The following is an 18,687-nucleotide window of genomic DNA, read 5'->3' on the forward strand; positions in this document are numbered from 1 at the left end:
TATATTTTCAAAAAGTTCAGTATCCCTATAATAAGAAAATGTTTCTAAAGTATTAAATAGTTGATGTAAAGCTAAATGTGCAGTAGGATAATAGACTTCAGAATGTAATTCAATAGCATTATAGAAAACTTCTAGAAATTTAAAAAAATACTTACCAATCTGCCAATCTATATCAAAAATTAATAGTTGATTGTTCTTACTATTTACATACGTTGTGATGAGCTGTTGATATGGGAGTGCATCCTTCAACATTAAATAGGTGGAATTCCACCTATGTCTTACGTAAGTTGGGAACCTTCTTAGGCGCATATGACTGTTCCTACAATATTGTTTGAATTCTTGCAGTCGAGCTCCAAAACTAGATATGAAGGATAACGATTCTCTAATATTTGTTAGATTAGCTGAAATATGTTCAATGCCTGCCTGAACTACTAAATTGATTATGTGACATGCACACCGTTGATGAAAAATTTCTCCCCCAAATGCTGGTTTCAAACTACGTTTAAACATGTTAATTGCGGATATAAGGCCGTCTGTATGAATTCTTAGAACGCCGCATCATCTGCAAAAGAAAGAGGTAATTCGGCACTAGCTAGAAATTTAGCTAGTGCCTCACGAGCACGTTATGCATCGTATGTAAAATTTTACAACCATTATGATGTGAGTGATAGTGTTTGTTGACGGGAGTCCACACTCCCACCTTGGTGCAACGATAGACATGCTTTTCAATGTCTATTCAGATTACCAGTACCCCTACCATTTTTATTAAAAAAGTATTTTTTACAATATTTACATACCGCACGAATTTCCATTTCACCTGTTTTTGGATTTGGTCGGGACTCTTCTGTGAAATGCTGCCATGTAGGAGAAGTTCGCAATCTTTTTCTCCTGCTGCGTTCTCCAGCTTCCTCGTTGTGCACTGTAACATTATCAACCGGGGTATTTTTCGGTTCGGTGGGGGTGGGGTTTTGAGCCATCATTTCATCCTCGAAAAATGCCTCATCACCAAGCTCAGGGAGAGCAGTGAAATCAGGAAAGTTTGTTGCGGCCATTCTCTAAAAATTGATTGAACTTAAACTTTTTAAATAAAAGGGCAAGAAAATGAGTGATTGCGAGAGAAAAGCTTATAATCAAAATGAAAGAAACAAGATGAGAGATAGAATGAGAATGAATTGTTGTGTGGGATTTAAAGTGAAATTAATGGGTATTTATAGAGAATTTTGGAAGATTTTTTAGATTGTGACCGTTGGGCCCTTCGCGGGCTAACGGTCACGTTCTTCATGGGCTGGAGGGCTTCATGACGGGCCTGGACCGGACCGAATCTGAATTTGGGCCAAATTACACTTGGGTTGGGCCGCGGGCCTTCACGGGCTACGGTCAAGTTTAGGCCGCAGCCCAAACTTAGCCCATCAAACATGTCAGGTCAGCACGCCCATAAGAGTACTGACCGGACCGTGCCGAATACGGGTTGGGCTAGAAACAGAGCTATAACCATAGTTGACGATGATGTTGATGTTGGGTGGTATGGTAAGTTTGAGTTCAATCGCCGCCAATTCCAAAACCTTATAAATAGCAAAAGCAAGCAAAGCAGTACGAAACTCCCATTCAAATTTCAATTCGAATGGATGACTCCTCATGACTCCTCTACTCCCCCATCGTTCATCAACTGACATCTTCGTCTTCTTCTTCTTCTTCTCCTTAAGAAAACCCAAATCCCAATGCTGTCGGCAGCCACAGCCACGGCCATGTCTTTCTCAGCGGTTTCTCCGCTCCGACACCTCCAACGAAATCCTCGCCATCCTCGAAACCGTCGATCCAATGGAGCGAGCCCTCGACCGCGCTCTCCCTCATCTCTCCCCCCACATCGTCACTTCCGTCCTCAGACAGCATCAACAACAACGGCAGCACTCCGACGACACGAACACCATTCAGAAAAGGTTCCGCTTCTTCCTTTGGGCCTGGAACTCCGACTTCCTTCGCAGCAAGGCCTCCGAGACTCTCTTCCTCCAAATGCTCCTCAAGACCCAAAACGACGACGCTTTCGAATCCGCTCTCCGACACTTGAAGGAACACCGGATTCCGATTCCTTCCGACGCTTTCCGAGCGGCCATCAAGGGATTCTTGGGATCGGGAATGCCTGAGAAGGCCTTGGAATTCTTCGGACGAATGAGGGACCTCGGATGCAAGCCCGATGTTTTTACGTACAATGTCATCTTGTGTCTCATGCTGCGAAAACAGGTTTTCTCGTTGGCTCTTGCCCTTTACAATGAGATGCTCGAGTCCAACTGCACTCCCGATTTGGTCACTTTCAACATTTTGATTCACGGCTTCTGCAAGTCTGGTCAGATCCAGGATGCCCAGAAGATGTTTGACGAAATGGCGGAGAGGGGTTTAGCCCCCGATGAGAGGACTTATACTATTATAATCTCCGGCTTATGCCAGGCCAAGAGGGTCGACGAAGCGCGCAGGCTTCTCATTACGATGGAGGAGAGCGGCTGCTGTCCCGATACCGTCGCTTACAACGCCTTGCTTAATGGCTACTGTCAGTTAGGCAGGATCGATGAAGCTTACGCCTTTATGAGGTGGTCGGAGAAGGAGGGTTATGTTGTCGGACTCAAGGGATACAGTTGTTTAATCGATGGCTTGTTTAAAGCCAAGAGGTACGTCGAAGCGCACGGGTGGTTCAGAAAAATGATAAAGGCGGGAGTGAAGCCCGACGTTGTGTTTTACGGCATAATGATCCGGGGGTTGTCGGATGGAGGCAGGGTTGAGGATGCTCTTAACATGCTCAACGGCATGAGTCGGGAAGGTTTGGTTCCGGACGCCTACTGCTATAGCGCCGTGATTAAGGGGTTCTGCGATGTGGGCCTTTTGGACGAGGCTCGATCTCTTCATCTCGAGATATCCAACCGAGATTGCTTCCCCAACGCGTGCACGTACACCATTCTCATTTGTGGTATGTGCAGAAACGGGCTGGTCAAGGAGGCGCAACAGATATTTGAAGAGATGGACAAGGTTGGATGTTTTCCTTCTGTTGTGACCTTCAATTCTCTTATTCACGGACTTTGTAAAGCCGGTGAGCTGGGGAAAGCCCACCTGCTATTTTACAGGATGGAAATAGGGAGAAACCCTTCGCTGTTTCTTCGTCTGTCGCAAGGGGGCGGCAGGGTTCTCGATGGTGGGAGTCTTCAGGCCGTGGTTGAGAAACTGTGCGAGTCGGGACTGGTCCTTAAGGCGTACAGAATCCTGACGCAGCTTGCTGATAGTGGGGTTATGCCCGACACTGTGACTTACAACAGCCTAATCAACGGGTTCTGCAAGGCCGGAAACATAAATGGCGCTCTTAAACTTTTCAAGGACATGCAATTGAAAGGGCCCTCCCCGGATTCTGTTACGCACGCAACGCTTATAGATGGACTTCAAAGGGCCGACAAAGAAGAGGACGCCTTTGCGGTCTTTGATCAAATGGTGAAGAATGGTTGCGTACCCAGCTCTTCTGTTTACATAACACTTATGACTTGGTCATCCCGCAGAGGAAAACATTCCTTAGCTTTTAGTCTGTGGTTGAAATATCAGGCCAACCTTCCCGGAAGGGATAGGGAAGAAATCAATGCTGTAGAGGAAGATTTTAAAAGGGGAGATCTCGACAAGGCAATTAGAGGTCTTCTTGAAATGGATTTCAGATTGAAGGATTTTGATTTGGCGCCATATACCGTTTTGCTCATCGGGCTGTGTCAGGGAGGAAGATTTGACGAAGCCTTGACGATGTTCTCTCTTCTCAAGGAGTACAATGTGAGCGTCCCCCCGTCTAGTTGTGTGAATTTGATTTATGGTCTCTGTGGAAGTGGGAAGTTGGATCTGGCTACAAATATTTATGTTTATACTCTGGAGCAGGGTTTCATGATGAGAAAAGCTTGCAATCATTTAATCAAGTGTCTCCTTTGCGCCCAAGATAAAAGACATCTTGCCTTTGATCTTGTTCGGAGGATGGAGTCGTCTTTCGGGTATGATCTCGGTGCCCATCTATACCGGACCACAAACTTTCTTCTAGCTTGTCACTTGAATAAGTCACAAGAGAAAGATGTGCTCCACGGATAAATATTTATCTAAACACACATTTTTGCCCATCTGTCAGTCTGAGGATAAGGAAAAACAAATTTTTGTAGGATCCCGCAATAAATGATTCCATTTTTTTTTTCCTGCAGTTTATAGCAGAGGGAGGAAAAGAAACTCTAGATTAGATCCTCAACTCTAGGTTAAATTTTGTTGGGAATATTTTCAATGACTTCCTCCAATCAGTTCAGTTCAATTTTCTCTGAACCACGGGAGAATTTCTCGTTGCCGTTGGTTCCTGGAGAATTGGATTTTTTTTTTTTTTTTGGATAGTAGACTTGTGACATATTAGGGACATTAGTACTTGAGAAGTAGTAAGCTGTAGTTTATCATTTTCTTAATGATTGTTCGTTTTTTTTTTTTTCTGGGATTATTCATCTTGAAAAGAGCACAAAATGCAAAATGTATTCATTTTTTGTTATTCATTGTAGCCGGATTCTGTTCTACAGTTGCTTGAATCGTGTGCTAAATAAAATTCCCTGTTTTTTATTAGAAAAAAATAATGAACTATTATGGTTGGCATCAATTGCTTTGGAGATGTTCACACCAATGCGTCCAATTAATGGTTAAATTGTAAAGTTACATATTATCAAAGACTAATTTGCTCTGCTCCTATTATGAAACTCACAGCTCACTTACTGTGTTCTATTCTACGTATAATTGAATGAACAAACGCGCGAACCAAGCCTCTTTCTCTTCTCCGTCAACTTCTTCTCCCCCAACCTTCTTCTGTCTCCGTTGCCGGCAAACCACCCTCTTCAACCACTCTTTCTTCTCTACATGAACGGACAATGAAGAACTCCCAATGGAGCGGTGAAGACTGCAACTTCCGTCGCGGCCGCCTCCATGCAAGAACAGGTAACTTTTTACCAAATTTTCAATGTTTATTGAATATTGCACTCACTGTTTGGGTGAATGCTTAAAAGTGTGTATATTTGTTGTCTAGCTTGATTCAAGAATGCTTCTAAGAATTTTCTTAGGCACGGCCTTGTGCACCTTAGTACGCAACCATGTGCGTAGCGAGGTCCGCATTCAGATCTCACACCCATGCTCCCTGCTCCCAGCGCACAAGGCCTTGCGCGGGGCTTTGCGCTCCTTGTGTAAGGCCTTGCGCAATAATTTTTTTTACGAAAATAGTAGAAAATAGGCTAATATGAAAAGCTTAAGAAAGTATATAGGCTAATTTTTAGTTATAGAAATTAATAGGCCATAATTTGTCAAGTTATGGTTCATAATCAGATAAGTTATGAATAAACTTATCAAGTTATGGTTCATAGCCAGACAAATTATGGACAAATACCTCAATAACTTGTTAAGTTATGGTTCATAACCAGACAAGTTACGGACAAAAACAATAATTTAGCCTATTTATTAACTTATGTAAACTATTGGCCTATTAATTTTAATTCATCTCAAATTTTGGTCTATTTATCTCTTTCTCTCTTTTTTTTAAGTCAATTTTTTATTTATTCTTTATTATTATCTTTTCATATTTAATCATTTTTATTGATTTAATTAAAAACTTAATATATTTCATTCATTTATAATGGCATGCCACGTCAAAAAATTATTTGAATTATAGACATAAGTGAACAAAGGGACATTTTGACCTCTTTTTTTTTTATATATATATCATTAGTTGTTTTGGATATTTTAAAAAATGAGGAGACATTTTGAGATACGATACATATTTTTTAAGATATTTATAAAAATAATCGGTTAAATCATCTCTCCAATCATTGTTACGTTATTAATTTCGTCCATAAAATAAATAGAAGAGGTAAACTCAATAACATTCCAAAATTGAGTGGGGCGTATTGATTAATTTTCAAAACTCAAGGGCTAAAGTGATAAAGGCATTAAAATTTGAGGGATAAAAATAAAATTCATCTTTTTTTGAAATTGTGAAGAAATGGTTTCCATATCAAGAGCATGTTAATACATGTGCCGAAATGGTTTAAAAAAAAAAAAAAAAACTAAAAATACCCCTTAAGAGGTAAAAAATATTATTTATATTAGTCTATTTAAAAATAAATAATTGTCATTATTAATATAAGAAGAAAACAAACATCTAATTACCACGTACTTTTCTTAATGATTTTATAAAAGAGAAGAAAAAAAAAATAAAAAGGAAGAAGGAACTCTACCGAAAGGAAAAAGAGTAATTAGCCGCTGGGTTTAAGGCCGTAAAAAGCTGCTACTTCTTCTTCTTCTTCTTCTTCTTCTTCTGGGTTTTACGAAAGAATTCCTCTCCTCGATTCCTATTCCATTTCCCATGCGGTTTCTCCCTTTGACTCGTGCTCCCAGATTCATCTTCAATGCCTCTTCTTCTTCTCTTCATCTCAAGTGGGTTTCTTCGTCTTCTTTGAACATCATAAACCACAACCCACAACAAACACAATCTTCCGATGAAGAAGACGAAGACGAAGCAGTAACCCAAATTCTCCAAGCTCTCAGAAACCAACCCAATCTCGCCATCGCCTTCTTTAACCGAACCAAAGAAGCCGGCTTTCGGCTCGGAATCTCCTCCTACGCCGAGCTCCTCAACATTTTATCACACGCCAACTTCAACTTGGATTCTCTCTTCTCCGACATCATTCGAAGAAACCCGAATCTCGACATCTCCGAATTCCTCCAACATCTTGATGGGCAATCTTCATTTCGGGCTTTCAACGCCTTGATCAATTCTTATGTGAGTTTTTCCATGTTTGACCGCGCCATTCATTTTCTCTTCCAATCGAATACGATAAGTGGCTTTGTTCCTCATATTTTCACGTCTAACTTTCTTCTTAACCGTTTGATTGAGTTCGGTGAAGTTGATGTGGCTTTGGTTGTGTACGGTGAGTTAAGGAGGATGATTGGTTTTAGTCCTGATGATTACACTTATGTGATTATGATTAAGGCCCTCTGTAAAAAGGGTGATTTGGATGGAGCTGCTAACGTGTTTTTTGAGATGGAGGAAGCTGCGGTAACCCCTTCTCCATTTGCTTATAGTGCTCTTATTGAAGGGCTTTGTGCCGCCCGGAGATCGGGTTTAGCATACCGAGTTCTCCGATCCTGCAAAGAGGAGAAAATCGCCATTGATAGGTTTGCTTATGCAGTCGTGATCCGCGGGTTCTGTAACGAGATGAAACTGTGCGAAGCTGAGACTGTATTTCGCGACATGGAAAATGATGGGGTGGTTCCCGACTTACGTGTGTATAGCGCAATGATCGAGGGCTATTGCAAGGGCTATAATTTGTTAAGAGCTTTGGCTCTTCACGCCGATATGGTTTCGAGAGGCATGAGGACTAATTGCATTATTATTAATTCGATTCTTAAGTGTTTGTGTAGGATGCGCATGTTTGATGAAGCAGTAAATCAATTCGAGGAAGTTAAGGGTATGGGAATTCATCTTGATGGAGTTTCTTATAATCTCGTAGCGCACGCTTTATGCGAACTGGGGAGAGTAGAACAGGCTGTCGAATTGCTCCAAGAGATGAAAATCAAGGGGATGGTTGTAAAGGTTATGCATTACACCACTCTGATTAAGGGCTATTGTCTCAAAGGGAATATCGTTGATGCCTTGGATGTTGTGGAGGAAATGAATGAAAAGGGTCTCAAGCCCGATATCGTCACTTATAACGTACTTGCTGCTGGGTTTTCTAGAAATGGCCTTGCATCCGAGGCATTTGGACTTTTAGATTACATGAACGCGCAGGGTGTAAAACCGGAGTCGTCTACATATGAGGTGATAATTGAAAATTTATGCCTGCGAGGAAAAGTGAAAGAAGCCGAAGTGTTTCTCAATCAATTAGAAGTTAGGGGTGTTGATGGTTATTCTGCCATGATTAGTGGATACTGTAAAGCAAACTATACAAGAAAGGCATATGCGCTTCTTCTTAGGTTGTTGAAGCAAGGGATTCCGGTAGGTGAAACTAGCTTCCTTAAACTACTCTGCAAATTATGTGTGGAAGGTCAGAACGACAGAGCTGTTTTCTTGTTCGAAACAATGTTAGCCATGAAAATGAAACCCGGGAAAGTGATGTGCAACAGACTCGTGTCTTCCCTCTCCCGGGCCGGGAATGTGAAAAAGGCCCGCCAGATTTTCGACAGTTTGGTTGAGAGAGGGTTAACTCCTGATGTCATTGGCTACCCGACGATGATCAACGGCTACTGCAGAGAGAATTGCCTGCAGGAGGCCTTTGATCTCCTCCGCTGTATGAAAAGCAAAGGCATCGAACCTGATATTGTGACTTACACAGTTTTGCTTGATGCCCTGTTCAAATCTGACCACCACGCCCATCTAAACGCAACGAAACAAAAAGAAACATCAATGCATATCTCATCTGTTTTGACTGAAATGCAGGAAATGAAAATAACTCCTGACGTAATTCTTTGTACTGTTCTAATAGACGGCTACAGTAAGCTAGAGAAATTTGAGGTTGCTCTTGCGCTTTTTAAAGAAATGGTTCGAAGAGGAATAGAACCTGATGTAGTGGCCTATACTGCTCTTCTGTCAAGCTGTTATGATAGAGGAGATGTGGATGGAGCCGCGAGCCTAATTGATGAAATGTCTTCTAAAGGAATACATCCAGATGCTTGCATGCTTGCTGCTCTGGAAAATAGAATTCTCAATCTGAAGCAAACAAAGAGCAGGTCAGAAAACTGCGTCTTTGTTGGAATTCAATGACTCGATTGAGAATATTAAGTTTATTCGCATCTGTTTTCTTCATTTTTCTCAATTGAGAATATTACTAATGGAGATTCGGTTTAATTAGGGATTTATGTTATTTAGATTTTAGGGATTATCCTTAGTTTTCTAGTTTGTTATTTGGTTTGCCCATGAAGGTAGTTATGGCTTTATAGATTTGGTTGATGAATGAACACTGAGATTTCAATTTTCTCGCTCTTGGGTTCTTGTTCTCTGTCTAGAATTCTATGTTTTCCTTTGTCTCTCTAATCTCGCGTGGTTCTATTTCTCTGTCTTAATTCTATCTCCTCTCATTTGGTCTTGCGTCAATTACTTTTTTGTCCTGCAGGTGAATGAGATGAGAAGGGTAGTTAGCTGGTCACTCGCAAGCCTTTGTTTACATTTGTATGCGGAGTTTTTCATATGTTTTTGTATTGTTTTTTGCATGTGCCACAACTACCCGACCAGTTCTAGAAAAGGACTTCAATGAATTCCTGTTGTGAGCTGTAGTTGCGCAAAGGTCGAGCGCCCGCAAAACCGGCCGTTATGAGAATCAACTCACCTGCGTCCGGTATGCCTCAGCTTTCTCTTTAACTTGAACTGTTTTCTTCCTTCTGGTGTTTGAACCTTTTTAAAAGGTCTCTGTGGCTGTAGCTCGACACTAGTGTTTTTTGAGAGGAGAATCTGATATCTGATTTGTGCTGCACGGTACCAAAAAAAAAAAAAAAAAAAATCCTGGTTTCTTGATCTGTCGAGATTTTTTGTTCTTTACTTTTGTTTTATTTTTTATTTTCTATTTTTTATATGGTGAATCGACTTTACGGACCTACAAATGAAAATAGCAAGAAAAGACGTTTGTTTTTGTTCTTTTTGGAAGAATAAATGCCACTATGGAAAGGCTTTTGTAACCATCGGCTGGAGACAAATGGGGGAACAGAGTGAAGAAACATCTTCCTTTTCCTCTTTCGTTTCTGGTGTATGCTTATAACCTTTTATCTTAATAACATAGTAACTTTGTTCTTCACATTTCATTTCAATTTAGTATTGCAGGAGAATATTCAAGCTCAGAGGCCTCAAAATTTGGGACAAAACCTTTGAAAAGCTAAATGGTGGGTTAAACATTTTTGGACTGGTTTCTGAAAGACAGCATGGAAATAGAAACTGAGCTTTCATCATCCTCCCAAGGAACAGGATCTTGATGACTATATCCAACCGAGGTGAGGCAACATCATGTTGATCATATGACACATGAGACTTAGCGTCTGTCTGTCGGGATTTTAGCCGTGGACGAGAAAAATATGACGAGTGTAGTAAGCCTGCCAATGGAGCTTCCATGTGAATGAAAGAGAGAAAAGCATGTGAAATAAAGAGGTCTTCTATCATATCATCTTCAACAAGTTGAGGGCAGACATGACAACGGAAGTTTTTTACGTCGGCTCAGCTGCAAAGGTCTTTCCCATGGCTTCACCTTCACGAGTCTTAAACGCTCAAGGGTTTTGAAGAACTTTTGGCCGTCTCAAACAACTTGCGAATTTCTGATCAAAGCCACGATATGTGGCTTCTTTTCTTAATTTGTTAGTGCCTTAGGGTGGTAGTGGATTCGGTTAATTTTTCAAATAAAGTTGGTAATAAAGTGGTAATACCAAGAATAGCAGCATTACATTGGAAGTGATTCTTCTACACAAATGCCAAAATTTAACATTGATACTTTAATTTAGCAATGCATTGAACACACTCTTTACCTAGTAGTAGTACTACAATTTAGGGTCGTAGGAACCAATTGTTTTTTAGTTGGCTTATTACTCTGTCAACTTATTCTGCTTGTAGTTGACATCATTTTTTTTGTTAAGTTGTATTTGACATCAGACATAAAATACCTATAAAACAAGTCTACACTAAAATAGAGAAACATAAAATGCCTATAAAACAAGTCTACCATAATAGAGCAACATAAAATACCAATAAATTCAAATTCAATAGCGTTTTGTAGTTGGCTCAAAAACATAATAGTGATTCCCACCACAAATAATAATAACTCAACTAGAACACCATTTTTTTTTCCTCTTAAAAAAAAGAGCAAGGTACAAATCTTCCCCTGAAACTACCCAGTCAGCTATGGAGCAGGTTTATTTTATTATTATTAATATTTTTTTAAATGACCATTTAGTGACAAAAGAAAAATGCCACATTAAGATCCTGACCAAATATGCCAAGTCAGTGGCCTTTTTTCTTTTTGGTTCACAACTTTGCTTTGCAAGACAATCGAACTCTGAGCTCCTCTGCTACCGCATCAATGAATTCTTCCGTGTTAAGATATTGAGACCTAGTGATCCTAGACCAAACCCAAAAACAAAACAAAACAAATTTCCATGTTTTGTTGTTAATCAAAACGACGTTCATAATTGCCAAAGCAAATTACTTCAACAGTACTTACTTAGGTCCATGAATAAGAAGTGCTAGATCCTTGGTCATCCTCCCGGATTCAACTGTTCCAACACAAGCAGCTTCAAGTTTCTGAGTAAAATCCAACAGCCTCGCATTACCATCCAACTTTGCCCTGATCATATTCGAATGGAAATAGATTTCATCAAGATGATGATGATGTGGTACAAGCACTAGTGTTAACTCTGTGACACACATCAATCTGATACCTGTGAGCAAGACCTCGTGTCCAAGCGAAGATTGACGCTATGCTATTCGTGCTTGTTTCCCCTCCTTTTTGGTGAACCCGGTAATGGCGGGTAACTGTGCCATGGGCCGCTTCAGCTTCGATTGTCTTTCCATCTGGGCATACCTGGAACCCAAAGCAATTTCTCACGTACTTAAGAGTGAAAAGGAATGGAACCCAGATGAAGCAGCGAAAATCATCACGTATTTTACCAGCACTGACGTCATTAGCCCCAAAGATCCAAAACCTGCACAGACAAGGAAATTACTTGTGATGAAATGGAACCTAGTAGTTAAACACCCAAGCATGTTTAACAATAATTTCGTCGGACCCACATAATGGGGGGAATGAGAAAAGATAACGACCATAATGAGAAAAGATATATCAAGTCTCCAGAGCAAACACCTTTTCCAATTCAGTTCCAAAACTCTTGGATATGAACTTTAATAGATATAGACCATAACGACCAGACTTCTACCAAAATTGATGATACAAACCTTGGGCTAAAAAGTCACTCTGCACATCACCATCATAATTTTTGCACGCCCACACGTAACCGCCTTCACTTTTAAGGGCATAAGCAACCATATCATCAATGAGACGGTGTTCATACCTACGTCATTTGGCAATATTATTAGTTAGAATTACTCCAACTGCGTAAACAGTACCAGCATGCTTGCAAGGGTTCGTGTATCACCAAATTCCCGCAGCTTCAAACTTGGATCTCCATTTGGATTCATATACTTCCTGGAAAATGTCCATGAATCTTCACAAAAGTTGAAAAAAAAAATAAGGGTGAGAGAAGGACAGCGTAAGTTCTACTATTGCATCATAGAACCCCTCAGTATCTTGCTGGCCTACCGTGTAATTTAGTACTAATGAAAATATTGTATACAAAAGATCAAGAAAAGGGCAGTACCTTCCATCATATTTCTTAAGAATAGTATTCTTAGTACTCAAATAAAGTGGCCACTTTTTCTGGTAAGCTGTGTTCATTGAAGCCTCAGCGAAAGCATGGATTGACTGTTTTTCATTTTAAAACACATAAAAAATAAATAAAAATGTAATTCTTCAATAAACTTGAAAAGGAAAGGGAGAGAGTTGACATTGAACCTCATCGGTGTTATACATGGATAAAGCTACACCTCCTTCGCCAGTAAAGTGGAAAACTTCAATCTCCGTCTTCTTCTCAAATCCAACGGGTTCTGCAATTTGTGATTACACTTGCTAATGAATAAATGGCAGAAGACATGAGAGCAACATTTTATTTTCTTTGAAACAACTCTGCACGTTCTCAATAAAAAGTGAAACACTATTGAGTTTCATGGAGCCTTTTCAAGAGATTACCATAAACCAATTTGAGTCTTCCAGGTCCTTTAATAATTGTATCAGTTGCTCGGTACTGATCACCGAAAGCATGCCTTCCAATACATATAGGTTTTGTCCACCCTGCAAGAGAGAGGGAGAGAGAGAGAGAATTGGTCTTTGCTCTAAGATGAAAATACATCTTTAAATGAGAAGAAGAGTCACATACCAGACACAAGGCGAGGAATGTTTCTGCAGATAATTGGTTCTCGGAAAACAGTACCTGTTGTTGTGCATAGAAAATGCATATGCTACTTGCATTCAGTTTAACATGCATAATGGTACCATATGACAAATAAGCATCAGGGAAATTGAACGACCATTTAAAATGTTCCGAATTGTCCCATTTGGACTCCTCCACATTTGCTTCAAGTTAAACTCCTTGACACGTGCTTCGTCTATCAAACACCACAATGTCATTCAAGTACCATTTAGAATCTATTGAACAAAGTAAAAAACATGTATGTGTCTCCACTTAGGTTAGGCATGCACACCTGGAGTTACGGTTGCACACTTTATTGCTACATTGTACCTACAGCAAAAGAATAGTACAAAATCATGTTGTACTCAGAGGGCAAAAGCAGGCGTTAAAATTGTTTTAGGAAAATGAAAAGAAATCACTTTCTTTTCACATAACACGATTAAAAGACATGAGCTTAACAATTCCATCACAGACATAGATGAGCATCATGTTACGTAGATTGAGAAATATATACATATATGTATGTATATATCAAAATCATCCGCTTTGAAAATCACCTTCCTTTTTGGGCATGAAAATGCTATGTAAACAGTATGAACAAATAGGTTCAACAAACAAGGAATAAGCTTCACTTTTATTTATGCAAAATTCTTAAGTTGCTAGAATGCTACGCAACAAAGATCTCATCTTAACAAAACAAATAGCATGAGAAAGCAAGCAATAGGTTTCGAATAAAAACAAAAGCCGTATATTTTCCTTTTCAAGGATATTGCATACTGAGAAAGGAAACTAGAAGGCTATTCAATCTACACAACATACTTAAGAGTAGCTTCAGCACTTTCAATTGTGACTCTATCAGAGGTGGCATCACGGTTCGGAAGGCCAAGGTCAAAGTACTTGATATCCAACTCCAGGAAAGGAAAAATAAGCTGTGAAACATCAAACAAGGCGTACAATCACTTCGACATGATATAAAAGGTGCCGACCGTCAAAGGTGGTTGATATTATTATTATTATTATTATTATTATATTAGGAACTTGATATTAAGGATGTCATGTCACAAGTAATTGGGAATTACCTCATCTTTAATTGTCTTCCAAAAAACTCGAGTCATTTCATCCCCTGTGTCATTAAATAAGGACGGACAAATGTTCAGACAGGAAGGAAAAGATGTTGAGAACTCAGTTCTGGTGTTCAAACGTTAAAGAGAAGTCAAGTATTGTTTTGGGTCTCTCTGAAAGTTTAGTTTCAAGTGAATGTATATACCCCGTTCATTTCACCGATTTGAGTTTATAATTCGAGTTTCATTACAGTAAAAAACTTTAAGAAACAGTCACATCTAACTTTTTTGTTACAGTAAAAAACTCACATAAAATCACATCTCAACTCAAATTAAAAACTCGAATCAACGAAAGCCCTATATCCTCACAATCTGTGGACCCGCTGTAAGCCTGTTCTCATTAACTCAAATTTTTATTTTTATTTTTTATTTTATTTTTTTCTGTGACTTGAGAGTAGACAGACAGACAATCACATTAACAATCTTGAAGATACTCAAAAAGAAACGGAGGAAGCAATACTTCCTTGTAGACTTATACAATTACATAAAAACAAATTCGATATTTACTCTCAAGTATTTGCTTTGCCATAAGTAGTCTTGAAGAAAGAAATATCATGGTTTCTGTAATGTTTTCCTTAAAAAAAATTTTAAAAAAAAAAAGGGATGGGGGATTTGGTACCATCCATTTCGACGATGGGATTTTCCACTTTAATCTTATGGAATGCCTCCTCCATATTCATATTATCTCGCTCCCACCTAAATTCAATAAGAAACCGAAACAATATTGAAAAAGAGAACCAAAAAACAACCCAAACAAATCATGTCGTCTGAATGAACCCAAAGCTTATGAGTATGAGCGATTAACTTTTCCATTTCCATTGCCCAAAATCCAATAAAACGCTTTAATTTTGTACAGCGCATGAGTACTTTTCCAAATGAACCCAGAAAAGGAAAAGGAAAATAGAACAGAAACTTACAGTCGTAGGAAAGAAGGAAACAGACGAAGAAGAAGAATCTACAGACCAAAGAAAAATGATTGCTTTTCCTTTTACTTTTCTGAGTCGCAACCCAAAAGAAGAAGAGAAAAAGAAAATGGGAAAAAAAAAGCAACTCCCTGGTTGGGCCAGTGAAGAGATTTCTTTTCATCAATCAGAGAACAATTGATGGGATGTTTAATTTGAGGATTCGAATCATGATTTTAATAATAATTTATAAATTATTATAAATTTTTTTTTATAAAAAATATACGTAAATTAAAAATAATATTAAATTATAATTTTGAATTCGTAAATCAAACGACCACTTCATTTCAACATGTGATTTTAATTGGCTTTAATAACATTTGTTAGACCTTAATTATAAATAATTTGGAGTTGAAAGTGCATTTCGTCAAAATCATGAGTTCGGTGTCTATTTTCTCAAATAATACAACTTTTTTTTTTTTTACATGTTAGTAACTTATGTTATTTTTGTAAGAGGTTTAAAATTGAGTGGTCAGATGGGTAATTGATTTATGAATGATTTATTGGTTAAATTAATTTAGATAAATTAGTTAAATTAATGTTTGTAGTTAATTTGACATAAGATAATTTATACATGACATTTTTAATGAGGTTGTAACAATTCGTACCTCCACTTGATGATATTTTCTGTTTCAAAACCGCATTGATTTGACATGGGTCGGTCAACTGGTGGTCTATGTCCAATTGACCAGAATGGATCTCCATATGGAGATTTTCTATGGAACCAGCCAACCAATAGAAACCAGCACGCGCTAAAACTGGTCAATAAGTGGGTGCTAATAGAGCGCACCAACTTACCCGATTTAACAAGCCATTTTAGGTTTTGGTTAATCTATTTGTTAGGGAAATAAGATGTATAGCCCATTAAATCCTATTAAACTAGAGATCACTTGAGAGACATTTGGACTTTGGAGGGCTTATTTTTCCAAGAAAAAAAAAAAGTCAATTAAATTTCAAGATTAATTTTTCCTTTCATTTTTTGTGGTGAGAACCGAAAATATAATATGATTTTTTCTTCTCCTGTTTAATATTACCTCATATCAGAAATATAATATGAGAAATGCTAACGTTATTTTTTTATCAGTTTTTTTTGTCATTTTTTGTGTTAACTGTTTGATACATGGACTACACTTTCTGCATTCACTCACTGCTAGCATTTCTCATATGATATTTGATTGGAATGGATATGAAACGCAGAGTCTTGCCCTTGACTCTTGAAATGATATTGAGATAGCCATCGTAAATAAGATACAAGTAAACTGTATTTCACCATGTCGACAAAGTCATCAACAAAAATGCCTTGATCATTGGTAAATCACAGACTTACAAATGTATACAAAGAGAAATGAAATTTGAAAAAAAAAAACAAAAGAATGAAAGAATAAAACAAAAGACAACCTGGGATGTGCTTGCCATTCCCAATGGTATACTTGCTGCCCATTACCTCTAACATACATACATACATATATATATATATATATATATATCAGTGACATCCAAATTTTGTATTAGTTCACTTGGTTTCAACTTTTGCTCTTTGTACAGTTAAGTTTCCACCAAAGTCGTATTCATGAAATAAACTTTTTTCTGGGTCCTAGAAGTACTCGAAATCAATGTAAGACGAATCATCAGAAGCAGTAATATGAGTTTTAGCAGCATGGATCACTTGTGCGGCCTTGTTGTTATCTGCAACCGCGGTTGGCGCTGCCTTGGTAGCATACTGCGAGAAGTCAACAGGCTCGGGTATGTGGGGAGGCATGGCACTTCTGACGAGTGCCCAGTTCACTCCTTGGAAAAATGGATGCTGTTTTATTTCTGTAGCGCCCCTCTTGTATGCAATTCGTTTGTGCGGTTCCTTCACAAGAAGGCCGCGAATAAGATCACGAGACGCAAAACTCACTTGCGGTGTTTCGGGAAACCTCAATGGCTGGCCAACAACGTTAAAGAGTGTAGCCCGGTTCCCCGAGCCCTTGAAGGGTGTCGTTCCATGTAAAAGCTCGTATAAGAAAATGCCGAAGGTCCACCAATCCACCGCACTACCATGACCCTCTCCCCGGATGATCTCTGGGGCCAGATACTCGTGCGTCCCAACGAATGACATCGACCGCACGTTTGTCGGCTCCGCCATCAACTCAGGGAGGGACCCATTCACAAAGACCCCAAAGTCCGATTTCGATTTACGGTTCTTCTTGCTCGGCAAAATGCGCGGCAAAAAATTTGATGGCTGCATACAACCATGGACGGCAGACTCCTCATCTAAAAGGCCCCCGGATCCACCATGGACGGAAGATGACTTGACAAGTGTAGGACTGACGGAGCAACGAAGCGATAAATCAAAATCCGAAAGCATGATATGACCCTCTTCTCTTACTAGAACATTTTCCGGTTTCAGATCCCTGTATACAATTCCTAGCATGTGCAGATACTCAAGAGCTAACAACACCTCTGACGCAAAAAATCTGCACGAGCAAGAATAACACTTTGAATTCCGAATTGAAATTCTTGCAAAAAGAAAAACCTGAAGATGAAAAAGGGACTAACCGCGCAGCTTCCTCAGTAAAAAACTTGTTAGGTTGCTTCTGCCGAAGAGAATGAAGATTACCTCCGCTACAGAACTCCATAACCAGGCAATAGAACTTATCGGTGTCAAAAAACGTGTAGAGAGTGGGAAGGAAGGGGTGGTCAAGAAGGCCGAGAATCTCCCTCTCTGTGTGCGCGCGGAGGAGCTTGTTTCTACTAGCAAGAGATGCCTTGTCCATCACCTTCATGGCAAAATAGGCTTTAGTCCCTCTGAGCTCGACGAGATACACGCTCCCAATATCTCCGTAGCCAAGGCGTTTGAGAAGGCGGAAATGGCTAAGGTTAAGCGAGGAGGGTTTGGAGACCGCGTTAATGGCATCCCACCTCACATCGCCGCCACCGGTGTGAGGCTTGAAAGGAGTAGTTGAGTTCTCTAAGCTGTCGCTGCGACCCCTTGTGTCATTTGTCCTTGCATTTGTAACTCCTCCTGTTGAATTGGTTTGCATCTTCTCCATTTCTTTATGCTCACATGCCTGGTGGTTAACAGCATAACATGCCTTTGATTTTGAGTTTGTTGAATAGGCATTTGGTTTCGCTATTCGCTCCGTTTTTTTGTCAACAGGATGCACTTTCTTAGGGGCTCCAAATGGGGTATCATCAGAAGAAATGCAGCTTATCTGCGATAAAAATATCATTTGAATACCCGAAAAGGCATGTAGAAGAAGGCATCATAGATAGCAAGAAAAGATTTTACCTCAGAGGAGACACGCCCCATGACAGGCTTTGAAGACATGAATGAATGACCCCTCACCAACGACAACAACAGTTCCTGATCAGCTTAATTATGAGATTCGCATTCGCTTATGGAAAATCCTTCTCAAACTATGACACCAATAAAGCTAGTAATCTTCGATCATGCACAGAAACAGCATCAACATGAAGACAGAATATCCGTTTCTGATCAAACATAGCATATTTAATGTAAAATCATTAGAAAAATAGAAACATGTATTTTACAACAATTTCCTAGTACAAGGAATCAAGAGCTCAATTAAACCTGTAAT

General features: G+C 39.3%; 3 protein-coding genes across 3 annotated transcripts; 1 reads left to right on the forward strand and 2 right to left on the reverse strand.

The window, feature by feature from the left end:
- Positions 1–1,500: 1,500 nt before the first annotated feature.
- On the forward strand, positions 1,501–10,435 carry LOC21402149. The gene is made up of 3 exons (XM_010094141.2): positions 1,501–4,083; positions 6,308–8,751; positions 9,254–10,435. Exons 1-3 carry the CDS (start codon positions 1,636–1,638, stop codon positions 9,273–9,275), a joined length of 4,914 nt encoding a protein of 1,637 aa, XP_010092443.2. The 5' UTR covers positions 1,501–1,635; the 3' UTR covers positions 9,276–10,435.
- Positions 10,436–10,708: 273 nt separating this feature from the next.
- LOC21402150 (isocitrate dehydrogenase [NADP]) lies at positions 10,709–15,087 on the reverse strand. Its single transcript, XM_024163040.1, has 16 exons — positions 15,059–15,087; positions 14,761–14,837; positions 14,100–14,143; positions 13,840–13,949; positions 13,313–13,350; positions 13,139–13,216; positions 12,988–13,041; positions 12,801–12,902; positions 12,567–12,658; positions 12,373–12,476; positions 12,151–12,219; positions 11,951–12,066; positions 11,666–11,700; positions 11,437–11,579; positions 11,220–11,342; positions 10,709–11,117 (listed from the first exon to the last, which is right to left on the reverse strand). The coding sequence occupies exons 2-16, from the start codon at positions 14,819–14,821 to the stop codon at positions 11,024–11,026; spliced, it is 1,263 nt and encodes a 420-aa protein (XP_024018808.1). The 5' UTR covers positions 14,822–14,837; positions 15,059–15,087; the 3' UTR covers positions 10,709–11,023.
- A 1,610-nt stretch (positions 15,088–16,697) lies between these two features.
- On the reverse strand, positions 16,698–18,398 carry LOC21402151 (serine/threonine-protein kinase AGC1-7). Its single transcript, XM_010094143.2, has 3 exons — positions 18,378–18,398; positions 17,645–18,300; positions 16,698–17,562 (listed from the first exon to the last, which is right to left on the reverse strand). The coding sequence occupies exons 1-3, from the start codon at positions 18,396–18,398 to the stop codon at positions 16,698–16,700; spliced, it is 1,542 nt and encodes a 513-aa protein (XP_010092445.2).
- Between the last annotated feature and the right edge of the window lie 289 nt (positions 18,399–18,687).

This window comes from Morus notabilis, unplaced genomic scaffold, assembly GCF_000414095.1.
Source record: "Morus notabilis unplaced genomic scaffold, ASM41409v2 Scaffold666, whole genome shotgun sequence".
In the NCBI taxonomy this organism is placed as follows: Eukaryota; Viridiplantae; Streptophyta; class Magnoliopsida; order Rosales; family Moraceae; genus Morus; species Morus notabilis.

Bases quoted from the DNA above. Each gene is read 5' to 3' on its own strand.
- LOC21402149 (XM_010094141.2), top strand. From the start codon at position 1,636: ATGACTCCTCTACTCCCCCATCGTTCATCAACTGACATCTTCGTCTTC. The intron at 4,084-6,307 runs GTGCTCCACGGA...GGCCGTAAAAAG, and splicing joins ATAAGTCACAAGAGAAAGAT to CTGCTACTTCTTCTTCTTCT. The intron at 8,752-9,253 runs GTCAGAAAACTG...CTACCCGACCAG, and splicing joins CTGAAGCAAACAAAGAGCAG to TTCTAGAAAAGGACTTCAAT.
- LOC21402150 (XM_024163040.1), bottom strand. From the start codon at position 14,821: ATGAATATGGAGGAGGCATTCCATAAGATTAAAGTGGAAAATCCCATC. The intron at 12,477-12,566 runs GTTCAATGTCAA...AATGAAAAACAG, and splicing joins CCATGTATAACACCGATGAG to TCAATCCATGCTTTCGCTGA. The intron at 11,343-11,436 runs GTATCAGATTGA...GAATATGATCAG, and splicing joins ACACGAGGTCTTGCTCACAG to GGCAAAGTTGGATGGTAATG.
- LOC21402151 (XM_010094143.2), bottom strand. From the start codon at position 18,398: ATGGGGCGTGTCTCCTCTGAG. The intron at 18,301-18,377 runs GTAAAATCTTTT...TTTTTATCGCAG, and splicing joins TGGGGCGTGTCTCCTCTGAG to ATAAGCTGCATTTCTTCTGA. The intron at 17,563-17,644 runs GTTAGTCCCTTT...TTGCTCGTGCAG, and splicing joins TTTACTGAGGAAGCTGCGCG to ATTTTTTGCGTCAGAGGTGT.